Genomic DNA, 18642 nt, shown 5'->3' with positions numbered 1-18642 from the left:
ATATATGATCGTAAGGTATAAAGGAAAACAGAACTAATATTAACTAACAATACTAATATTATTACTAATATTTTATAACAATATTAAAAGAAACTACAGAAAGAAGAAAAAATGTGGTTAAACAAATATATACAAAGGATATAATACAAACATGGATATAATTGTGTTTAACAGATGATGATCACAGATCTCTCAAGTTATTGTCAAGCATGTTGATGACTGGAATCTTACTAAACCTGACACAATTTTGTATATAAACTTTATTTGCAGAATATTTGCAAAAGAAGTGATACATTGTTACAGAACCACATTCAGAGACTGTGTTCAGTGTCTTAAAATAAAACAGCGTACAATACATCAAAATAAAACTGTGATGTAACCACATGAAGTGTAGTTGACACGAATTGTGAGAAAACCATTTGGCAATTATTGTGGAGAATAAGCAATCTTTATCCAGAAGCAAAGCAAAGATGAACAACAATAAATATACATATATTTTTTTAATAAACTCTTGGCAAACATTTTCAGTAGAGTTCGGAAAAGTAATTCACTACTGTTATCTTAATAACAACCCAGAGAATATGTATTTAATGATACATTTAATCAGAGAAAATGAGAGCTCAGTTAATATACTGTTTCAATATTCTTCCAGTACATTCCATTCTCCTAGTGTACACAACAGGGTGATTCAGAAAATATAAGAAACACAAAGCAGTCCATTATCTGAGTTACAGTCACTGATGCAGCATGTGCCAGTAACAGTCAATGTTATTGTTGTATATACTTGAAGTTGCAGTTGTAGGTGACTACTGACTACTATGCTTTTGGTGATGTCAAGTAAGGACACCTTTATGAAAGACTGATTTTAATGAATCAGATCCATCAACAGATTGAAATTCTTATTGCAGAAATATTAGTAACTGTATCACTAAAATCCACGGACTGCACTTACGGATGAAATCCTCATGTTATTCAAATTCAAAGAGGAAACGGACCGATTTTGGACTGAATTGTTTTCATCAGTTGACTAGTGGGACATCGAAAGTGCCTGTGTCAAAGCCTGTTGCTTCGAATCCTACTCCATTTTGGATCGCTCCATCTTGGTCTTCAGAAGTTCCTGGGAAGAATAGAGCATTCAAGTGTGGGCACAAGTAGATGGTTGTTTAATGATCCGACAGAATAAAGTGCTTTATGAAGCAGAGAGGTGGAATGATAATCATGAGATGAGCAACGGAATAGAAGATTTCTCACCTCCTCTTCATCCAGCATTGCAGGGAGAGCTCTGTACAAACAACACAGAAACATTTTCAACAAAGTCACGGAATCCTCAATCATTTATTGAGTTTATTTCAATATTTTGTTGTTCTTAAGTTTATTCAGATTTCATTTCAGACAACAGTAACGTAGTGTAATAATAGCGTGTTATGCTGCCCCCACTGTTCGACATGTGTAGTACAGTTATGGCGCAGTCAGTAGAGGTGAGTTACTTACACATCTGCAACAGTAGTAGGGATGTTCTCTTCTACCCACTTTAAATCTTCATCCTAAACAGATGGGGAGGATTTAGATTGAGAGTGAGGGAACATGACCAACAGATGGGCGGAAATGAGCGCACCTCTTTACTCAACAGTTTCTGGGAGCCGTTAGAATCAGGCTTTGACCCTCTCATCTTCATCCCTTCTGGAAAAAAACAGTGTGATTTGGTAAGAATTCCAAACAATTCTTTGAAGAGATTCTTTGAGTTTGGTCGATTTTATTATTTCTCAGGAAAATAATTTGAGGTCTGACGAGATTTTCCACAGTAAAATATGATATTTTGTGAAGTAAATGATATAGTAGTCTGACACTGCAAATACCGAAGCAGCTTTTCTCACATTTGACTTAATGATTGCAACGTGAAGGAAAACAGGCAGTGGTGAAGGTTTCAGCGCTGAGAAGTCTCAGCAACACTTTTATCTTTCATGATGCTCAACATTCTAAAAGATAAAAGTTACTGTCATGCAAGCTGCTTCTAAAAACAGTCTAAGCAAGATCGGGCAACTCCGATATGGTTTCAACTAAACCAGCATGAACACAGCTTTAGAACTCTATCCAAAACACTAACAGATACATGTAACTCTAAGAGTGGCTGAAATCTCACCAAAAGCTTCATTAAGCATAGGTTCCTTAGCTTCCTCCTCCTCGTCATCTTCATCGATCAGAGGCGAATGGGAAAACCTAAGAACGAGAACGAAGGGATGATGACCAGCACACCAGCTGGCATATTCCTGGAGGACTTTTAAAACAGACCTCTGGCTGTTTGCAGACGGCCTCAGCAGCACCATGATGACCAGCAATATGGTGGAGAAGAGAAGGCGCCAAAAAGCATCATCAACCCATAGATCCCTCCAACCCTGAAGAAGATCATTTTTAAGAAGGCAATATTCATCACAGAGAGATCAAGAAAGAAGCTGACTCACTCTCTGGCAGTCCACCAGCTTGAAGACTTTAGTGGTCCAAATAATGAATATAATAGAAGCTGGAGACAAAAAGTGATGACTGTCTTAAGACTAATTCACAAAAACACTACATCACCTGCGCATTAATGTAGGACATAGGGCAAATAAAAATAAATGTGGAGTAAGATTAAAGTGAACAGACCCACAAAGACTTTCTAATGGTTCACTAAAACGAACGAGGAAGTCATTTAGGAGTGCAAAACGGATTTTTTGAGTCACATCCATACATCACTTGAGTTTCCACCTCTCCAAACTTGCCATGCTGTGAACCATAAAACGCAGACACGACTGCAGCATTTTAAGCAGCCTCTACTCAAAATTCTAGCTAGCACATGCTAACTAGCAATTTGAAATCTGCCCAAAAGGATTTTCAAAGGCAATGTGGAAAAAAATGAATCTACATCTGAGGTCACTTTTTGGTAAAGTTGGTTCATCCCGTGAAAACTGTGTTCCCTCAGTATACTGCCAACTTTTTTTAAATTTCTAAATTTGCAACATTGTTGTTTCAACACAACTAAATAAATATTGACCTGTAAAAATAACCAAATGAATTTTTTATGCATATAGAAATCCTTGCAGAGAACCACTCATGCAAAACAGTTGCAAATTCATTCAAAATGACTTACCTGCAACAGAGAAAATAAGTGTGTTGGTGAAGTGCTGATACAAGGAAAGCTTCACTACATTTCTGCGAAGCTTCAGGAGACGTGTGGTTTGGGAGAGACTGATGAAAATGTGCGGATTATTAAAGAAATAAAGGCTTGAGAGAGATGAGGCAATACAAATATCAGAGAAAAGAGGCTGTCTGTGAAATTATGAATGACCTTTAGGGGATAATGGATCTCAGAGTGAAAGGATATCCACCACATGACACAGGAGTCGATGAGGGAGAGACTGAGATTGGCCACCAGAGCGACAGTTCCGTAGAAACTCTGTGGAAAGAAGGATGTTAGAGGGCAAAAATAAACCGGACACAACAGAGTAGAGGAGGATGCATTGATTGCACTGACTGGAACAGTTCCACTGAGATATATAAAACTTCATATTAAATCCTGCATATATCTCCACATCTGCTCCTTGTTTTTGAAATTTTCTTTTCTAAATCTGTCACATCATAGCGTGTCACTTTTCTGTCCCCGAGAATCCCTGCATAATCTACCCCTAAAGTCAGTCTCCTTCACTCAAGTTTATTTTTAGAGAACCTTGAAAGCTGAATCAGACAGGAGCATTTCGAACCACATCACAAACAAAACCACTTCAAGCAAGAGGTGGAGGACAAACAACAAAAGACAAGATCAGAAACACTGTTTTCAGATGGCAACTGAAAGACGAATGTAAGTCTGGAGGCCGACTCAAAATATTACCCAGCGGTATATTTTTGGAACGCAAGCAATGTAACTGTAATGTATTACTGACAAACACCCCACCCTGACTTACCCCCGTCACTCTCAGCACACCCTCCACAGACGAGAAGAACAAATACAGAAGCCCAACCGCTACAAGGCGATGAACAGTTGTGCCCAACCTTGGCCTGAACAACAAAGTAAAAACAAAAATGATCTCAAGAGTTAGAAGAGTTAATCTCATGATGCATAGTTAGGAAACCTACTTGACTATACCATAACCAAGGCTGACGATGAGGACGAGGATGCGAGCGAGTGATCTTTTCACTGCCGACAGCAGTTCGGCAAATATCACGGCACCTTGAACTGTCAACAAAAAACTCCACAAATAAGAACATGTCACAGAACAGTGGGTCTCAACTTCACCAACCGTAGTCTCCTTTGTATCGAATGCTTTGATATTCTGAGTAGAACACAGCCTTCTCCAGCATGCCCAGTATGATGACAGCTCCAATCCAGAACTGGATTCGAAGCAGATCCCTCCAGTAGCAGGCGCACCAGAAGAGCCAGAGAGCCCCAAAGAACACATAGACGATGCACATGACCATGAAGAACTAAGAGAGAGAAAACAAACTTAACAGCACGCTGAATAATTTTAGAACAATGATACACACCATCATCTGAGGGAAGTCTGCAGGAGAGGAGTAGTCATGGGGTCCTTTCATCTCTACTTTCACTGAAGATGATAAAAATCAGATCGATTTAATTCATTTAATTTTTAAAAAGTGACATATGGAAGCAAGTAGACTAGAGAGGTCTGTGTTGGTATGGAGGTGTGACGCTCACTGATAAAAGCAAAGTTGAGGGGGTCACTGCTGAGCTCATCCTCCACTCCATCCACGCCACGGAATAGTGGCTGCACCTTCACGATGAACAGATAGGGGCTGTCCTCCCAGGCCTTGGCGACTGCCCCGAGATCCTACAAGATGAGATGCAAACATCTCAGACAAAGCCATCCAGAATTTGCTTAAACATCTGAGGTTTTAATTACAAGTGTAAAATATCTTACCGGCTTGTCAGGCCAGAAATAGCTGTGATTTAGAGGGCCGCTCTGCAAATGGTGGCCCAGTTTTAAAGTCAGAGTTGAATAAAACATGTGGTGTATGTAGATGTGAACTCAGAAACCCTCTCACCTTAGGACTGGACAGTGGTTGGTATGGATTAAACTCTGGATAATACACCTGGCAGATAGAGCAGAACTTAACTCACTCTTATGGGAGCAAATGGTAAAGATGTGTTGACAAAGCCCAACTCAAGCTGCCACTTCCATCCAAACAGCTCCCACATTTAGACACAACTGTCCTGTTTATTAGCTCCTTTCTTTTCATCTTTTTTTTAGTACTATGTACATTTACCATTCATTGGAAAAAGCCTTTCTAAAAAGACAGGTTTATAGAACAAACATGTCGCAAGTCACACACTAAGATTAAAAGTTTTCTTGCGAGTTGAAGAAATAAGTGAATAATTATTATTTTAATCCGAATATTTGTGCAACAAAGTCTACTGTTCATTGACACATTATGGCACATGGCTGAATTGAAAACTTTTGGAGGTCAATAATTTATTACAGCATTGTAGTTGGATTATGGCGGGAAAAAAGCATGAGCAATATGGTGCTGCATTAACACGGGTGCACAACATGGTCACACACCTTGGGTAAGAAGAGTGATGAGCAGTTATCTGAGTACATGTAGCCTTGGCTGTAGAAGCCGTTCCAGTCATCCTTCAGCATGTGATCCATCCCAAACATATTCATGGCTTTGTTGTCCTGGAAAATGAAGACAAAAGTATCATCATGAAAACAACTTCGAGCAACAGGAAGTCATAGAAATTCTGTACAGACGGCTGTTTTCCTTCTATTTTGAAACAGCTCTCTTAACAGTCGACATTTTTTTAGGTGAAGGAAAATACTTTTAATAAAATAAAAATGAATTTTTCAAGTGACATCAAGTTAGGTTGGGTTGAGATTGGTATCTTAATTGATCAATAGTGGGGCAGTTCAGAGCAGATGGTCTATGTGCTGAATGATAAGCTTGGAGGTGTGACTGTCTCCATGTGCCTGTATTGCGTGGACAAGCAAATAATGAAGCATTCCAAATGGATGACAGCAGTGTAGGAAAAAAAACACACCTGATGTCTCATGTTAAACACACAGACGGCAGGAAAGTCAATACTCACAGGCGTGTTAAAGACTTCATTATAACAGACTGAGGAACGCAGGTACCAGCTGATGTTGAAGGCCAGGTTACTGTCACATGACGCCACGTCGCCCTGGACTGCAGATATTTTTAAGACAATGATCATTGCACTTGAATAGATGATCAATTTCTTGTATTTCTCGTCATTACCTCCAAAAACTTAGACTTAGAATAACAGGGTGGTCATCTCTCTCAGTACTCTAAGAAAATTCATATTGTTTCAAACAACTTAAGGTGCTTACATCTTATGAAGATAGTCGTATTGGCATACAACGTCTTGCGAAATACAGCATCCTGCGTCTGAAACAAGACAGCGAAAACACTGCAGTTGGTTACCACTTGAGAACTCAGAGGACTTAGAATGTAAATTATTTCATTACAGGAATAACACAAACAAAAGGAATTTCTTATATATATTGCAATATGGAAGGGTAAGATGTTTGACACCTGTACTTGTATATAGCAAAACACTTCACAGCAGTTCTCCCCCTCAAAGTAGGGTTCACGATTCTCTTTTGAACGGTATAAAATAACAACCATAGGAGTCACAATTACTGTAACACTACACAAGTAGCTCAGAATCAACACATTCTCCTCGTTTAAATTAAAAATGATAGTCAACAGTCACTCACTAGCGTTAAGTTGGCTCGATATTGGCAGATTTGGACTACAAGTCAACACCTACCTGCCGGAGACGCTTGACTATAAATATCAACAACGTTTTCTTAATGAACGCACGCTCATTTCACGTTTCTATTTGAAGCCTGAGGTGAACCTGTCGGAGCAACACTGTGTTTCAGGTGGCGTTAGCTTCTCCTAGGGGCTTGTTAGCTGCATCACTTGCTAACAGCTGCTGCAGAAATGGTGTGGAAACACAACGAAATAACGTCTGGATAAGAATGTCGAGGGTGAAACACTGACCGAGTTGATGTCCACACTCCATACGGACACCTCTGCCGCACTGGCGAGATGTAAAACTAGTGCAAAGAGTAGCAAACATAAGCGGCGTTGCAGAGCATCAGGCATCTTCATACGTGCGTTCCAAGACTCGGCGCATCCGCCTCCCGATCCGGTTCAGTCTGATCAAATAGTGTAATACAGGGCTGACACCATTGGGAGGCGCCAATGCACCTATGGTGGATTGTGAACGTTCGTATGAAGAACTTCACAAATATTATCTTAAGGAACGTTTTATATCCACCGCGTTTTCGGCGGAATAGGGAATGTTTTAAACTAAAACATCCATCAACATCTGCTAGTTTTATAGACAGAAAACGTGTCTTAACCTTTGTAAACATCAAAGAAGGTTTTTGTTAAGAGAAGGGATGAAGGCCATTCCTCCCAAACAACCCTTGTTCCGATTTTCTAAGTGTCCCTGAACGCACCTTCGCCTTTAGTATGTCGCTTGGGACGATGGGAGGAGGATGTTAAAGCTTCAACGATGGATGCCAAAAGGCTGTAGTTTCACTCTCGTGCGGGTGTTTTAAAGGTATAGAAAAGTCACCGATGGATTTCTCATGGACACAAACACTGCAGTTTCCTGTTCACGCGTAATAACACCATAGTGCTGCCAAACTGGTTGTAGAACTCTTGGCTGCGGCTAATCTGTTAGCATGTTGCTATCTTGCACACCCCTTCTTTATGTCCTTATTTTAATTTAACTATATCCATCTAACCTTGAATTGCAGTTAGCGACGATTATATTGAGCTTCTAGTTGAGCCAAATATTCCAAGTATGCAGTGTTATTTAATTCCGTAAGAAATTGTTAGGTCTTCGAACTTCGCAAGTGGCTAGTGCTAAGCTAAAAATAAAGCCACAACAATTCTCTGCAAGTGGGGAACGTTTGCATAAAAACATTTAAATCGCTATTCATATAGCCCGCGTTGTCAAGTTATTTTGACGGTATTGAGCTTATTGCTTTTTTCGAGCTACATCTTTAATAAGTGTCAACGCAAGTTGTTGTTTGGCTTATTCTCAATATTTTTGGAAAATCTACAGGCTGGGTTGAAGGTTTTTCTGCCAAATATCTTGTTTATCGAGTTTGGTTAGATGACAATGAATGATACAGTAGTTAAGAAGTGTGCAGACAGGTTGTAGATGGGTCCCATGAACACACTTCAACTACATGTTTAATGCATCTGCAAAAAAAAAGTCAGTTTTCCGTGGAAATAATAGCCTATCGAAGCATACTCGGATCTATGCAGATTAATCTGCTGGTATTGCAAACTCCTACACTGCCCACCATTGTGCAGTGTTTTTCATACTCTCTTTTTTAGGATTTGCTTTCTCGCATTCTCCATATCTGTGCCATCTTCCTCTATACCAACTGAACCATGATTGCTGAAAGTGAGCCTGGCCTGGCACATTTTATGCCTCAAAATAAATAACATTATCCCTGTTGGTCAAGCCAAACTACATGCCAAAGCCACAGTCCCACATCATTGATTTGCTCTCAATATAATCTTCAGGCCAATTGCTTTATCTAACAAAACAATGCTTTGGTTTGATTCCTTTTTCCCCCCTCATTTTTTTCTGTGGCCAAGGGTTGTTGACTATAATAAAGACCCTAAGGTGTTTCCATTATTCGTGGAGCCTTTGTTGGCAATTTGTGATTACAGAAGGTAACATTAAAGGTGAATGGATGCATTGAGTCAGTTTGAAGTTTCAGCAGTGACTGTGTTGCCCTTAAGCCATATTATTATGTAAATTTTATTAACAATGCACCTTTTAAGAAGTCTACTGTAAATACCTTTTCTATTCATTGTGGATGTTGAGGTAGTATAAAACAGCAGTCCTGTTACAGGTTATGATTTTTGACAAAGCGGTTCAATGTGAAACTATGTCTGTTCGGTTTGTCATCTCAGGCTGCTGTATATTAAAAAGGAAAATGACAGAACAGTAAATGCAGCAGTTGTAGTCAGTAGCATCCTTCCTAAAAGAGCACTTCACCTTTAGATGTGCCCAGACATGACTCCGCTCTGTGCGTCTTCAGGCCTTCAGACTTGGCTGGTCAGCAGTCTACATTTAGACTAGTGTCTAACTCTCTTCTTACCTTTGGCTGGCTGCAGTCGATGAGTTACGTGTTTATCATGTGCGCTAAAACTAAATTATTGGTTCTAATGTAAGTGGTATTCTGGTTCTAAATGCTTTAGAAGTCTAGTCATAACTTGTATTTAAATCGTACATTTTCTTTGACAGTTATGGGCTGATTTCCAACACTGGTCAAAATGGCGAGGGAACGAAAATGCATCCTCTGCGAAACACTCCATACCTCCAAACAGGTAAATGAGAGATCGCGACCACGTACATTTAGGAAAATTATATCTACTGAAGAACGTTTTATGAAGTCCCTAAAAATTATCTGCTCTGTTTTGAAATGTTGCAGATATGGGAGTGTTATGACTCATAATATTTGATATTAATTTGTAGGAAATGGACGAGCATGTGAGAAGTATGTTGCATCACAGGGAACTGGAGAAACTTAAAGGCCGGTACGTCGATAGTCCTTGAATAATAGCTACTATTTATGTTGCAATTTGTTTTGTATGTTTTGACTTGATCCAACTATTTTCCTTCTTTTGTTGTGTTGTGTGTCCTGTACTACAAATCACCTGCAAAAGTTTGCTTTTATAAAGTATTATATACATCTGTCTGTATAGGTTGATAGATTAGGGGAGCCGCAGATGAACACATAATTTTTCATGGTCAGACATGTTGCCCCCTTTGCAAATATGTGCTCTGGATTTCCACTAGTTGTTAATGATGCTTCTCTCTTTGCCATGTGGGTGTGACATTTAAAGTGAATGTACTGTGCACATTCCATTTATAGTGACTTTTATTCTATCATATGAAATCTGTACTTACATGTTTTGAAAGTTACATTCTGAATGTTTTGATTGAAAAAAAAATCTGTTGATTTGACTTTGACGGAAAGGTTCTGCACAGCTCCAAGTGGGTCATGTAGCACGTGTGTGCACGTGTTTACAGCAGTTGTGAGGCGAGCAGATATTGGGGCAGCTGTCAGAGCCGTGGTATATTTGGATACAATCTCCCCGGAACAACAGGCTCGCCTGATTGAAAGCAACTGGCGATGTTACACTCGTGGCAATCGTTGAATGTATGTCCTTAAACACACATGGCTTATAGCGAATACGTTGTAGACACCCGTTACACATATCCTCAGCTTACCTTGTCCACAGAATCATATTATTTTCTTATTTTCTTAATATTAAAATTACAATTATTTTCTACCTTGGTTAAGCAATCTTATTTTCTTCTTCCTATTTTATTGTTTTCTTCTTCTTATTATTATTATTCTTTTGTTACTTAGTAATTAATATCGATATTATTTTATTTTGATAAACAAACGCTGTAGGTCTAATAATAATTGACAGAAGCATTTTTGCTTCCGTGTTTTTCTTAAAAGTGAAACATTTAGTCAATCCATCATTTCAGCTACAACAAAGGGCTTAAATTTTAAACTTATTTTGACACTTAGAACGGGTGATATTTATGAAACAACACTGTAGTATGAAGTGGCGCACTTGATTGATTCTTTTTATTATTATTATCACAATGTATCACAGTGTGTAAAAAGATTCAGTCTTTGTTGGTTCAAAATACTGGATTGATAAGAAGTTCACCAACAGCCCGTGGGGTCAGAAAATGGCAGCATGCTACGGCACAGATTTGAAAAAGAGGTTTTTGAAATGATCCAAGAACTCACTGACTCGGTGTCGCAAGGTGACATACTTGGGAAGGGTTTGAAGAGGTTTCGAGAGCAGCTGCAGGCTCTGGTGTCACTGGCTTTAGATAGGATCAGTGGTTGGGCATATTTTTAATAGCAGCCGAGAGGCGTGTTCTGGCTTCGGGGGATAACGGTGAAGCCTAAAACAGACATTGCCTTGTGCAGAGTTTCAGAGTGCAGCGGGTACCATCATGAGAGCGCACTAGACTGAGGGGACCCTGCCTCTCTCCTGGCTTCCCAGCGCTGAGCTGCATGGCTGGTTGTGGTAGTTTGAAACTGGCTCCACTATCAGGCTCCACGGGTGCTGCTGCTCCTGCCGTCACCCTGCCAACCACGGCCTGCTGAAGCGTGGAGACCCAGGATCAGGAAGACTAAGATTTTAACTTTTTAAACCGATGAAAATTTCAAGTTAGATACCTCCTGATCTGAGACCAATAGGAATTTGGACAACGTTTTAAGGATTGTTGAGTATTCTCCTCTCCTTACTTTCTTTATACTTCAACCACAAGTAGAGCTAGTGCTTTGCTGCAAGCTCTGCATGCAGGAAAACTAAAAGGAGACCAGAAAAATGCCTCAAGCACCGACTGAACGCCCGCTGTCGCCTTCGCTCCCTAGGGACTGCGGACATGAGTGCAGAGTGTGCAAGGTGACGGTCACCAGCCTCACTGATTATGCCAGCCACATCTCCAGCCCCACACATAAACAAAATGTGGAGCGGAAGCACACTGGGATGGAGTGGGAGAAGGACTATTTCGACCCAGAGTTGGTGGACCTGATTGAAAAGAGGAAAGAACAGATCAGGTAAGATTGATCTTTTTTTTGTCATTTCAATGTCATACGTCTTCTACTTGAACTGGGACCATACTGGTGTATTTACATGTGAGCATGAGCCTTGTATAGTCACATTCAGCTGCTCAGACCTCACCACTGCTGCTATTACCTCGTGGGGAGTCAAATTCCAGAGCAGCAGCCTAAAAAAAGGCAGGAACCACAATCGAATCCTGACCCCTGTTGCCCTAAATACTAGCTTCAATACAGGCTGTTGAAGTGACGCCAACTTTTTTAGTACTCACTATTCAGGAGCTTTTTGTTTTATGATTCTAAAAGATTGACAGATATATAAGGATGCAGATGAACCTTACATGTGGAGGTGATTAATTGTCTTTACACTGTGAAGACGCATCCTTCCTGCTGCATGTGGAACGTGTTTATTCGTGTTTGTTCTACACATCGTGTCGTACTCAAATCTATGCTACCAGTGTAACAGGGATTGTTATTTGCAATATGGCAATACCATTTCAAAATGTTGAAAAAGGAGGATACATTCTTTCTTTAAGGTCCCATATTGTGTCCCATTGAAATGCTTTCTCTGGTGCCTTTTTTCCGCTGTCATTAGAACCACATTTGATCCTTATGGATAAAAGTTTCTTGTCTCTAAGATGCACTTATGATGGTGATTTGAGCCAGATTTACTGAACTGAACTACTGCTTTACCTTTAGAAAAGAGAAGGAAGCTGCAGCAAAAATGTCCAAAGAAGAAGAGGAGCACAGAAAACGGGAAGAGTTCAAGCAAAGACTAAAGGAAACTAAAGGGTTTTATCAGAATCAGTGGGCGCAACCACAAGGGTTCAGAGCCGGCCATCACAAGTCCTGGAACCGAACTTATCAGTACGGTGACAGAGAGCAGCAGCACTGGATGAACCACAAACATGGGAAAAGCGCCACCTGGCATGCCCAGGCTCCTCCCAACTATGGCACGATGTCATCCAGAGGCAATGGTGGGAACAGCTTGGGCCACAGACAGTGGAGTCAGGGTAACTCCTTTGGTGGCGGGAGAGGCCGTCTGCCTTGGTTAAGCAATGGTGGCAGTAATCACGGTCTTTATGGAAGAAACAATGTCATGCTGTTCCCAGAAAATAATTCCAGGCCTTCTAACCTCTTCACTTCATCAGCATATCCTCCTCCCAAACGTCTGTTTGCCAGTGATAACCAGGCCCAAAAGCCAGACAATCAGCAGAAAAGTCAAGCACAGACTGCCTCTCAGAACACAGTGTCTGACCACAGTCCAGTAAAGGACTCAAAGAAAAGTGGCAGCAACCCAAAATTGGATAAAGCTTGTCGCTGGTCTCCATATCCTGACCCAAAGGACCATAAAGATGCCAAATCACACTCAGCGGAAAGACACCCTAAAGCACAAAAATCCCAGAAGCAGGACCCTCCAGCCGAGGTGGAACCTTTGAAGAAGCAGTGGGCGACTACAACAGATCGATTGACCGCGAGTGGCCAAAGTGAAGAAGATAAAGGGGCATGTAAAAAGAAACACAACAGAGATAAAGTCAATGAGTGCAATAGCAGCTCCCTGAAAGATGGACTCCATCTTCCTGCATCCATCCAGAAGACGAAAAAACAATCAGCGCCTGAGGATGGCAAGTGCACCTCAACGCCTAAAGAGAAGCAAAATCCCTTACCAGCAAAGCCTTCCAGTCAAAAGAAAGCTACACTCTTGGGAACAATGCAACCGGAGCAGGATGTCAAAGAAAAACCTAAAACTGTCATGTTAAAAACAACAGAATCTTTAGAGAAGTCCAAGGGCAACAGGCTGGAAGTTTCTCAAAAGGAGCAATTGAAGGACCGGACATCGAGTCAAGGTGGACTCAACCAAGAGTTCAGATGTGGGCAAAGTGCACCCAAGACGAGTGAAGCAACCAAAAGTTCAGACCGAGAAAGCAGCCAGTGTTTTGAGTCGCCGGTTACAGTTACAGTGGCAACCTCAGAACCTGCTGGCCCAAGCAAAGAGGAGCAGCCGTTGGCAGGCGCTTCAGGTGAAGTTGTGCAGCATGAAGATGCAAAGATGGGCTCTGAGAGCGATGCCTCCAGGAGCGATGAGGCTGCTTCAGCTGCACAAGGTTCATCCAAAAAAGACCTCTTGCCAATCTTGAAACGGGACCTCAACAAGATGAGCACCAAGAGTAAAACAGGTTCCCATGAGCCAAACCTAAACATTGCTCGCCGGGTTCGGGATATAGGAGAGTTACGGAGAAGTGACTCTGACAAGGACTCCGGGCTGAAACCAACTGTTCGCCAGCTCATCAGCTCGTCTGGGTCACGGCGGAATGTCAACTGGGAACAAGTTTACCAGGAGCTCAGGAAGAAGCAGGACAAAGGGAAAGGAATGCCGAGGTTCGGGATCGAGATGGTGGCTTGTGACCAAGATGACCAGAGTCAGGAGGAGGTGGACATCTCTCTGCTCGAAGGTTTCCACTGGGATTCCATCATTGATGTTCACACCCCGACAGTTTCTCGCAGTCGCTCCTTGTCAGAAAGCAGCATCACTCCTAATACGGCTCATTCATTCTTTCCTCGAAATGAGTCGGCAAAGGCACAAAGAGGAGGCGTCAGCCCAGAGGTGCAGGGAGCCACCAGTTATACAAAGATGTTCGGCAGAGAAGAAAATCAAGGGGTGGAGCCTGGAGTAGACAATGATACGTCGGCGAGCACAGAGCAAGCTGATCTGGTGATGCTCGCTGACAGCAGTTCAGGGGAGCAGCTGGACAGTCTGGGGACGGGCAAGAGGCGAAGAGCAGCAGGGGTAGGTGCAAGGGCTTGTTGTGATCCAAAGGTTTTGATTCCTCACTATATTTGTGATGCATTGTAGGATGGTCAGAACCCTGAGGCAGCAGGGCTGGAGCATGATAGCAAAAGGAGGAAGACCAAATCCAAAAAGGGTCAGTATTTGGTGATAGTTGGACTTATTTCAGGGGCCTTTTAATAAATATTAGTGATGGGATTAATTAATTACAAAAAAAAACGTGTTAAAATATTTAAGCATAAATCGTTTTAATTCAACGCAACAAACATGGAGGAATCCCTAGACAAAAGCAAACAAAAGCATCTGTTTGCTTTTGCTCAGAGATGTTGTTCACTACACAATGTCCAGGCTTTCCGCTACTCTGAACGGACTTGAAATTCTTATAAAATTGAAATTGTTGTACAAATGTTTTCAAGACATTAAAAGAGCTTTAGTTTAATAAATAAATAAATAAAAACAAATATAGCCACCATCATGATTTATTGTCCTATTGTCAAACTGATGCAAAATAAACAATATTGTGTTGTTTAAATGTATATATGGGTCCATCATTTGATTCCGTAATATACCAAATTCATTCCAATTGAAAAATGTGGCTTCTTGTGGTAAATATTCTTATACCATTAAACTGCGATTAATTGAGATTAGTTAACCAGAAATTCTCTAATTAATTAGATTCAATTTTAAATCAAATCCCGCCCCTAATAAAAATAGAAAGTGATGTTTTTGCCTGGTTTGCAGAGCGCTCGCATATAGACCAGCTCCTGGTGGTGTCTCTGAGGGAGGAAGAGCTCAGCCGCTCCATGCAGACCGTGGAGACAAATCTGATCCAGGCCCGAGCCGCACTGGAGGCGGCTTACAGGGATGTGCAACAGTTCATGGTTATGAAACAGCAGGTGGGTTCGGCGGTTGTAATATATGCAAGAGCACACACATGATTCTTTAACTCCTGCTGTGGTCCTTAGATTACGGAGGAGATGAGCACACTGAGGACAAAACGTATCGAGCTGCTGAAGGGGATGCAAGGTGCAGGCTTGTCTCCAAGTTGGGTGATATGAGTAAGCATCTTCAAAGCCTCCTGAAAAACTTGTTGTTGTTTGTTTGAAGGAGGCTTAGATGAGACGCCAGAAGTAAGAGTGAAAGAAGAGAAGGTGGTTGCTGAAACACTGGCGCCCTCCACTAGCAGTGATCCATGTCTAGACCTTCCTGCTGCTGCCCGCCAGGTCACCACCTCATCCTTGCCTGTCGTCATCAAGCAGGAGCCCCGCTCCCCAGTCCATGTCAGCTCAGCACCAGATGTGGTGGAAAACATGGCTAACTTGGCTCACAGCACCACGTCAGAGCCCCTTGTTTCTGGTGCTGCAGCGTCTCCACCAGGTAACTGTAGTAGTTGAGTGAACAAGGAGAAGAACTGTGAAACACATGACCAGAATTCTAGCTTCTGATGTTGTGTGCTTGCCCTTATATGCTGTACGTCTTTTCTCTGACAGGTTCATCCCTCGACAAGCAGCCTCAGCCTGAATATCCCAGAGATCCAGGAGCCTTGGAGGAGCCTGTAGATAGCAAAGAAAACCTTGCAGTGCTCAAGTCCCAGAGGCTCAGAAGTGCCTCTTTGCCCGACAGTAATCCTGTGCCGCTTCTCGCAGACAACAGAAGGGGCTCTGAGATCAGAAGCCTGGAAGAGTTTTCTAGACCCACTTCGGTGCCCTCAGTCATCAGTACCCCCGCTTCTCCCTCTGAAGTGAGGAGCGGGAAGCGGGTAAGGAAACTGAAGAAGAGGAAGGTGAAAAAGTCCCCAGGAGCCGAGCAGATGGAGAGCAGTGACACAGAGATGGATTGTGAGATCCCTCGCTCTCGGTGGGTGAGGCTCCGTAGGAGACCCGGCACTCAGGGCCCCGTTCGGGATGAGGGCATGAGCCTGGAGAGGGACAAGTCAAGCGACTCCAGTAAGCTGCGAACAAACCTGGACTCAGAAGAGGGCATGGAGGTCACCGCAGCCTGTGGAGCCTCAGGTCCAACACTGACCTCCATCAAACCAGAACCACAGAGCCTGGCCTGCAATGAAGTGACCTCCACAAGTGACATGGAGCTCTGTAAATCTTCAGAAGGGTACGAAAGTTACTTTTTGTTTCTCTTCTAAAATGTCACACTGAGGCCTGACCTTCACTCTGTCTCCCTCACAGGGACCTGACTCTTCCAAAAAGTCGCTCAGGTGAGTGAGACCTCTTTCGAAACATCTACTCAGGGGACCTGTTAATACAGTGAGATGTTTGTTGTCCGTCCCTCAGCTTTGTTTTCCTTCGACCGTGTGGAGGTGGACCCCACAGAGGGAGCGTTTCAGGGCCATCAGGAGGCAGTGAACGGCATGCTGGTCCACAACGGGTTGCTGTACACATGCTCCGGCGATCGCACCGTCAAAGCCTTCGACTTGGTGGTGAGTGGCGCTTCAACACCACCGAGATCACATGGTAGCTCCAGAATCAGTGGTAACCTCTCGTTCATCCGGCAGAGCCACAAGTGTGTCGCAGTCTTTGAGGGCCACAGTTCTAAAGTAAACTGCCTGCTGGTGTCTGCGACTCCGTGCCTGCATCACCGCCTCTTCACTGGGTCCAGCGACCAAACCATCCGCTGCTACAGTCTTCGGGTAAATCCCTTTGCTCAGCTTCATCCCCCCCTGACAGCCAGCCAACGCTGCTCTCTACATCCAGACCCAGGAGTATGAGCAGCAGTTTGCTGTTTCGGACCGGGTCCTCTGCCTCCACGCTCGCTGGAAAACCTTGTACGCCGGCCTGGCTAACGGCACAGTCGTGACCTTTAACCTGAAGGTGGGATCCCCTGATATGTGTCCGAATAGTGCGAGTGTTTCGTCAGGTTGTGTTGAGCTGACACGCCGTGTTCCTGTGACCAGACAAACAAGCAGATGGACGTGTTCGAGTGCCACGGGCCCAAAGCTGTGAGCTGCCTGGCCTCCTCGCAGGAAGGAGCCCGCAGGATCCTGCTGGTCAGCTCGTACGACAACACCATCAGCGTGAGGGACGCCAAGAACGGACTGCTGCTGCGCACGCTTCAGGGTCACACCAAGACGGTGCTCTGCATGACGGTACGTCCCAGCACGTCACAAGAAACTAATGTCAGGAGTAGCTTCATCATCCACAGCTCTCCTTTGTTTCTTCTCAGGTTGTCAATGATCTGGTGTTCAGCGGCTCCAGTGATCACTGTGTGCACGCACACAACATCCACGTGAGTCTTCCTCAAGAGTGACCCGTCCTCAGGTTGAAGGTTTTCACTCTCGTACTCTCTGGGTTGTGCAGACTGGAGAGTTGGTGCGGGTGTACAAGGGCCACACGCATGCCGTCACTGTCGTGGTCATCCTGGGGAAGGTGATGGTCACCGCCTGCCTGGATAAGCTGGTCCATGTCTACGACCTGGAGGTGGGGCTCTGTCCAACTGCTGACTGAAATCACATTTAAGATGACGCTTGTATCCGGGTGTATTTGTATTCTAAAGCTGTTCTTGTTGCTGTCCGCAGTCAGGGAAGCAGCTGGTCGTCTATGGTGGACACAAGGACATGGTGACCTGTATGACTGTCCACCAGGACATGGTGAGTCTTGATGAATATGTGAAAGCGAATAGACACATCAGGTGTGAAGGAGCCCTGAATCCTTACGGTTGTGCCTTCAGATCTACACCGGCTGCTACGACGGCAGCATGAAGGCGGTCAAGCTGAACCTGGACTCCACGCACCGCTGCTGGGTAAGAGCTGGGCCCTGGTCGCGACGCTCTTCTGTTCCCTCGCTCACAAGTGCCTGTGCTTCCAGTGGAGTGGCTGCACGCTCATCTTCTCTGTGACGGAGGACCTGCAGCAGCACCTCGTCCACGACCACGCCAGCGTCAACTTCCAGACACTCAAGTGCCGCTGGAAAAACTGTGAAGAGCTTCTCAACGCACGCACCCGCTGCAGTCAGGTGCCCTTGGCTTCCGTTCTTGGCTTCTTTGTTTTCACCATACTGAAATTGCAGAAAGATATTTAACATTTTTGATAAATAATTGCAAAATAAATTATCCAAATATCAGTTGAATTTTCGATCTTATCCATGCAGCAGAGTTGGCTATGCGCTACCGCTGTCTGCCAGCAGAGTGTCGTATCGGTACAATGGCAGTTTAATATGATATCCATAGAAAGTCGTTTGAGTCCGCTGTGTTCGA

At 43.2% G+C, this 18642-nt stretch overlaps 2 protein-coding genes across 3 annotated transcripts in view; one reads left to right on the top strand and one right to left on the bottom strand.

Annotated features, from left to right (window-relative positions):
* Positions 1-292: 292 nt before the first annotated feature.
* On the bottom strand, positions 293-7306 carry LOC128747315 (transmembrane protein 87A-like). 2 transcript variants are annotated; one of them, XM_053845126.1, is made up of 20 exons: positions 7021-7306; positions 6342-6399; positions 6080-6177; positions 5553-5669; positions 5035-5082; positions 4911-4952; positions 4688-4820; positions 4516-4577; positions 4272-4455; positions 4108-4207; positions 3936-4029; positions 3359-3430; positions 3125-3233; positions 2460-2518; positions 2290-2393; positions 2141-2217; positions 1616-1677; positions 1492-1544; positions 1252-1282; positions 293-1117 (listed from the first exon to the last, which is right to left on the bottom strand). In XM_053845126.1, exons 1-20 carry the CDS (start codon positions 7129-7131, stop codon positions 1076-1078), a joined length of 1656 nt encoding a protein of 551 aa, XP_053701101.1. In that variant the 5' UTR covers positions 7132-7306; the 3' UTR covers positions 293-1075. The 2 variants fall into 2 exon arrangements, with proteins under 2 accessions (XP_053701101.1, XP_053701100.1); XM_053845125.1 differs by having other exon boundaries at positions 294-1117; positions 1616-1680.
* A 174-nt stretch (positions 7307-7480) lies between these two features.
* znf106a (zinc finger protein 106a) overlaps positions 7481-18642 on the top strand; it is a 12228-nt gene continuing 1066 nt past the window's right edge. Inside the window, exons 1-20 of the mRNA XM_053845983.1 lie at positions 7481-7588; positions 9299-9381; positions 9530-9591; positions 11463-11648; positions 12348-14436; positions 14503-14572; positions 15178-15332; positions 15402-15462; positions 15544-15813; positions 15927-16545; positions 16620-16648; positions 16725-16870; positions 16946-17080; positions 17145-17261; positions 17345-17536; positions 17614-17676; positions 17748-17867; positions 17966-18037; positions 18118-18189; positions 18255-18401. Coding sequence (XP_053701958.1) covers positions 9328-9381; positions 9530-9591; positions 11463-11648; positions 12348-14436; positions 14503-14572; positions 15178-15332; positions 15402-15462; positions 15544-15813; positions 15927-16545; positions 16620-16648; positions 16725-16870; positions 16946-17080; positions 17145-17261; positions 17345-17536; positions 17614-17676; positions 17748-17867; positions 17966-18037; positions 18118-18189; positions 18255-18401 — 4659 coding nt within the window. The 5' untranslated portion in view covers positions 7481-7588; positions 9299-9327. The remainder of the gene's footprint in view (positions 7589-9298; positions 9382-9529; positions 9592-11462; positions 11649-12347; positions 14437-14502; positions 14573-15177; positions 15333-15401; positions 15463-15543; positions 15814-15926; positions 16546-16619; positions 16649-16724; positions 16871-16945; positions 17081-17144; positions 17262-17344; positions 17537-17613; positions 17677-17747; positions 17868-17965; positions 18038-18117; positions 18190-18254; positions 18402-18642) is intronic.

This window comes from Synchiropus splendidus, chromosome 16, assembly GCF_027744825.2.
Source record: "Synchiropus splendidus isolate RoL2022-P1 chromosome 16, RoL_Sspl_1.0, whole genome shotgun sequence".
Taxonomy (NCBI): Eukaryota; Metazoa; Chordata; class Actinopteri; order Syngnathiformes; family Callionymidae; genus Synchiropus; species Synchiropus splendidus.
Note: the sequence above shows the minus strand (reverse complement) of the source record. Positions and strands in the feature narration are given on the sequence as shown.

Excerpts from the sequence above, each read along its gene's own strand:
- LOC128747315 (XM_053845125.1), bottom strand. The coding sequence starts at position 7,131 with ATGAAGATGCCTGATGCTCTGCAACGCCGCTTATGTTTGCTACTCTTT. Across the intron at positions 3,431-3,935 it reads GTGTGCTGAGAGTGACGGGG|AGTTTCTACGGAACTGTCGC; the intron begins GTAAGTCAGGGT and ends TTCTTTCCACAG. Across the intron at positions 2,394-2,459 it reads AGCTGGTGGACTGCCAGAGA|GGTTGGAGGGATCTATGGGT; the intron begins GTGAGTCAGCTT and ends GATCTTCTTCAG.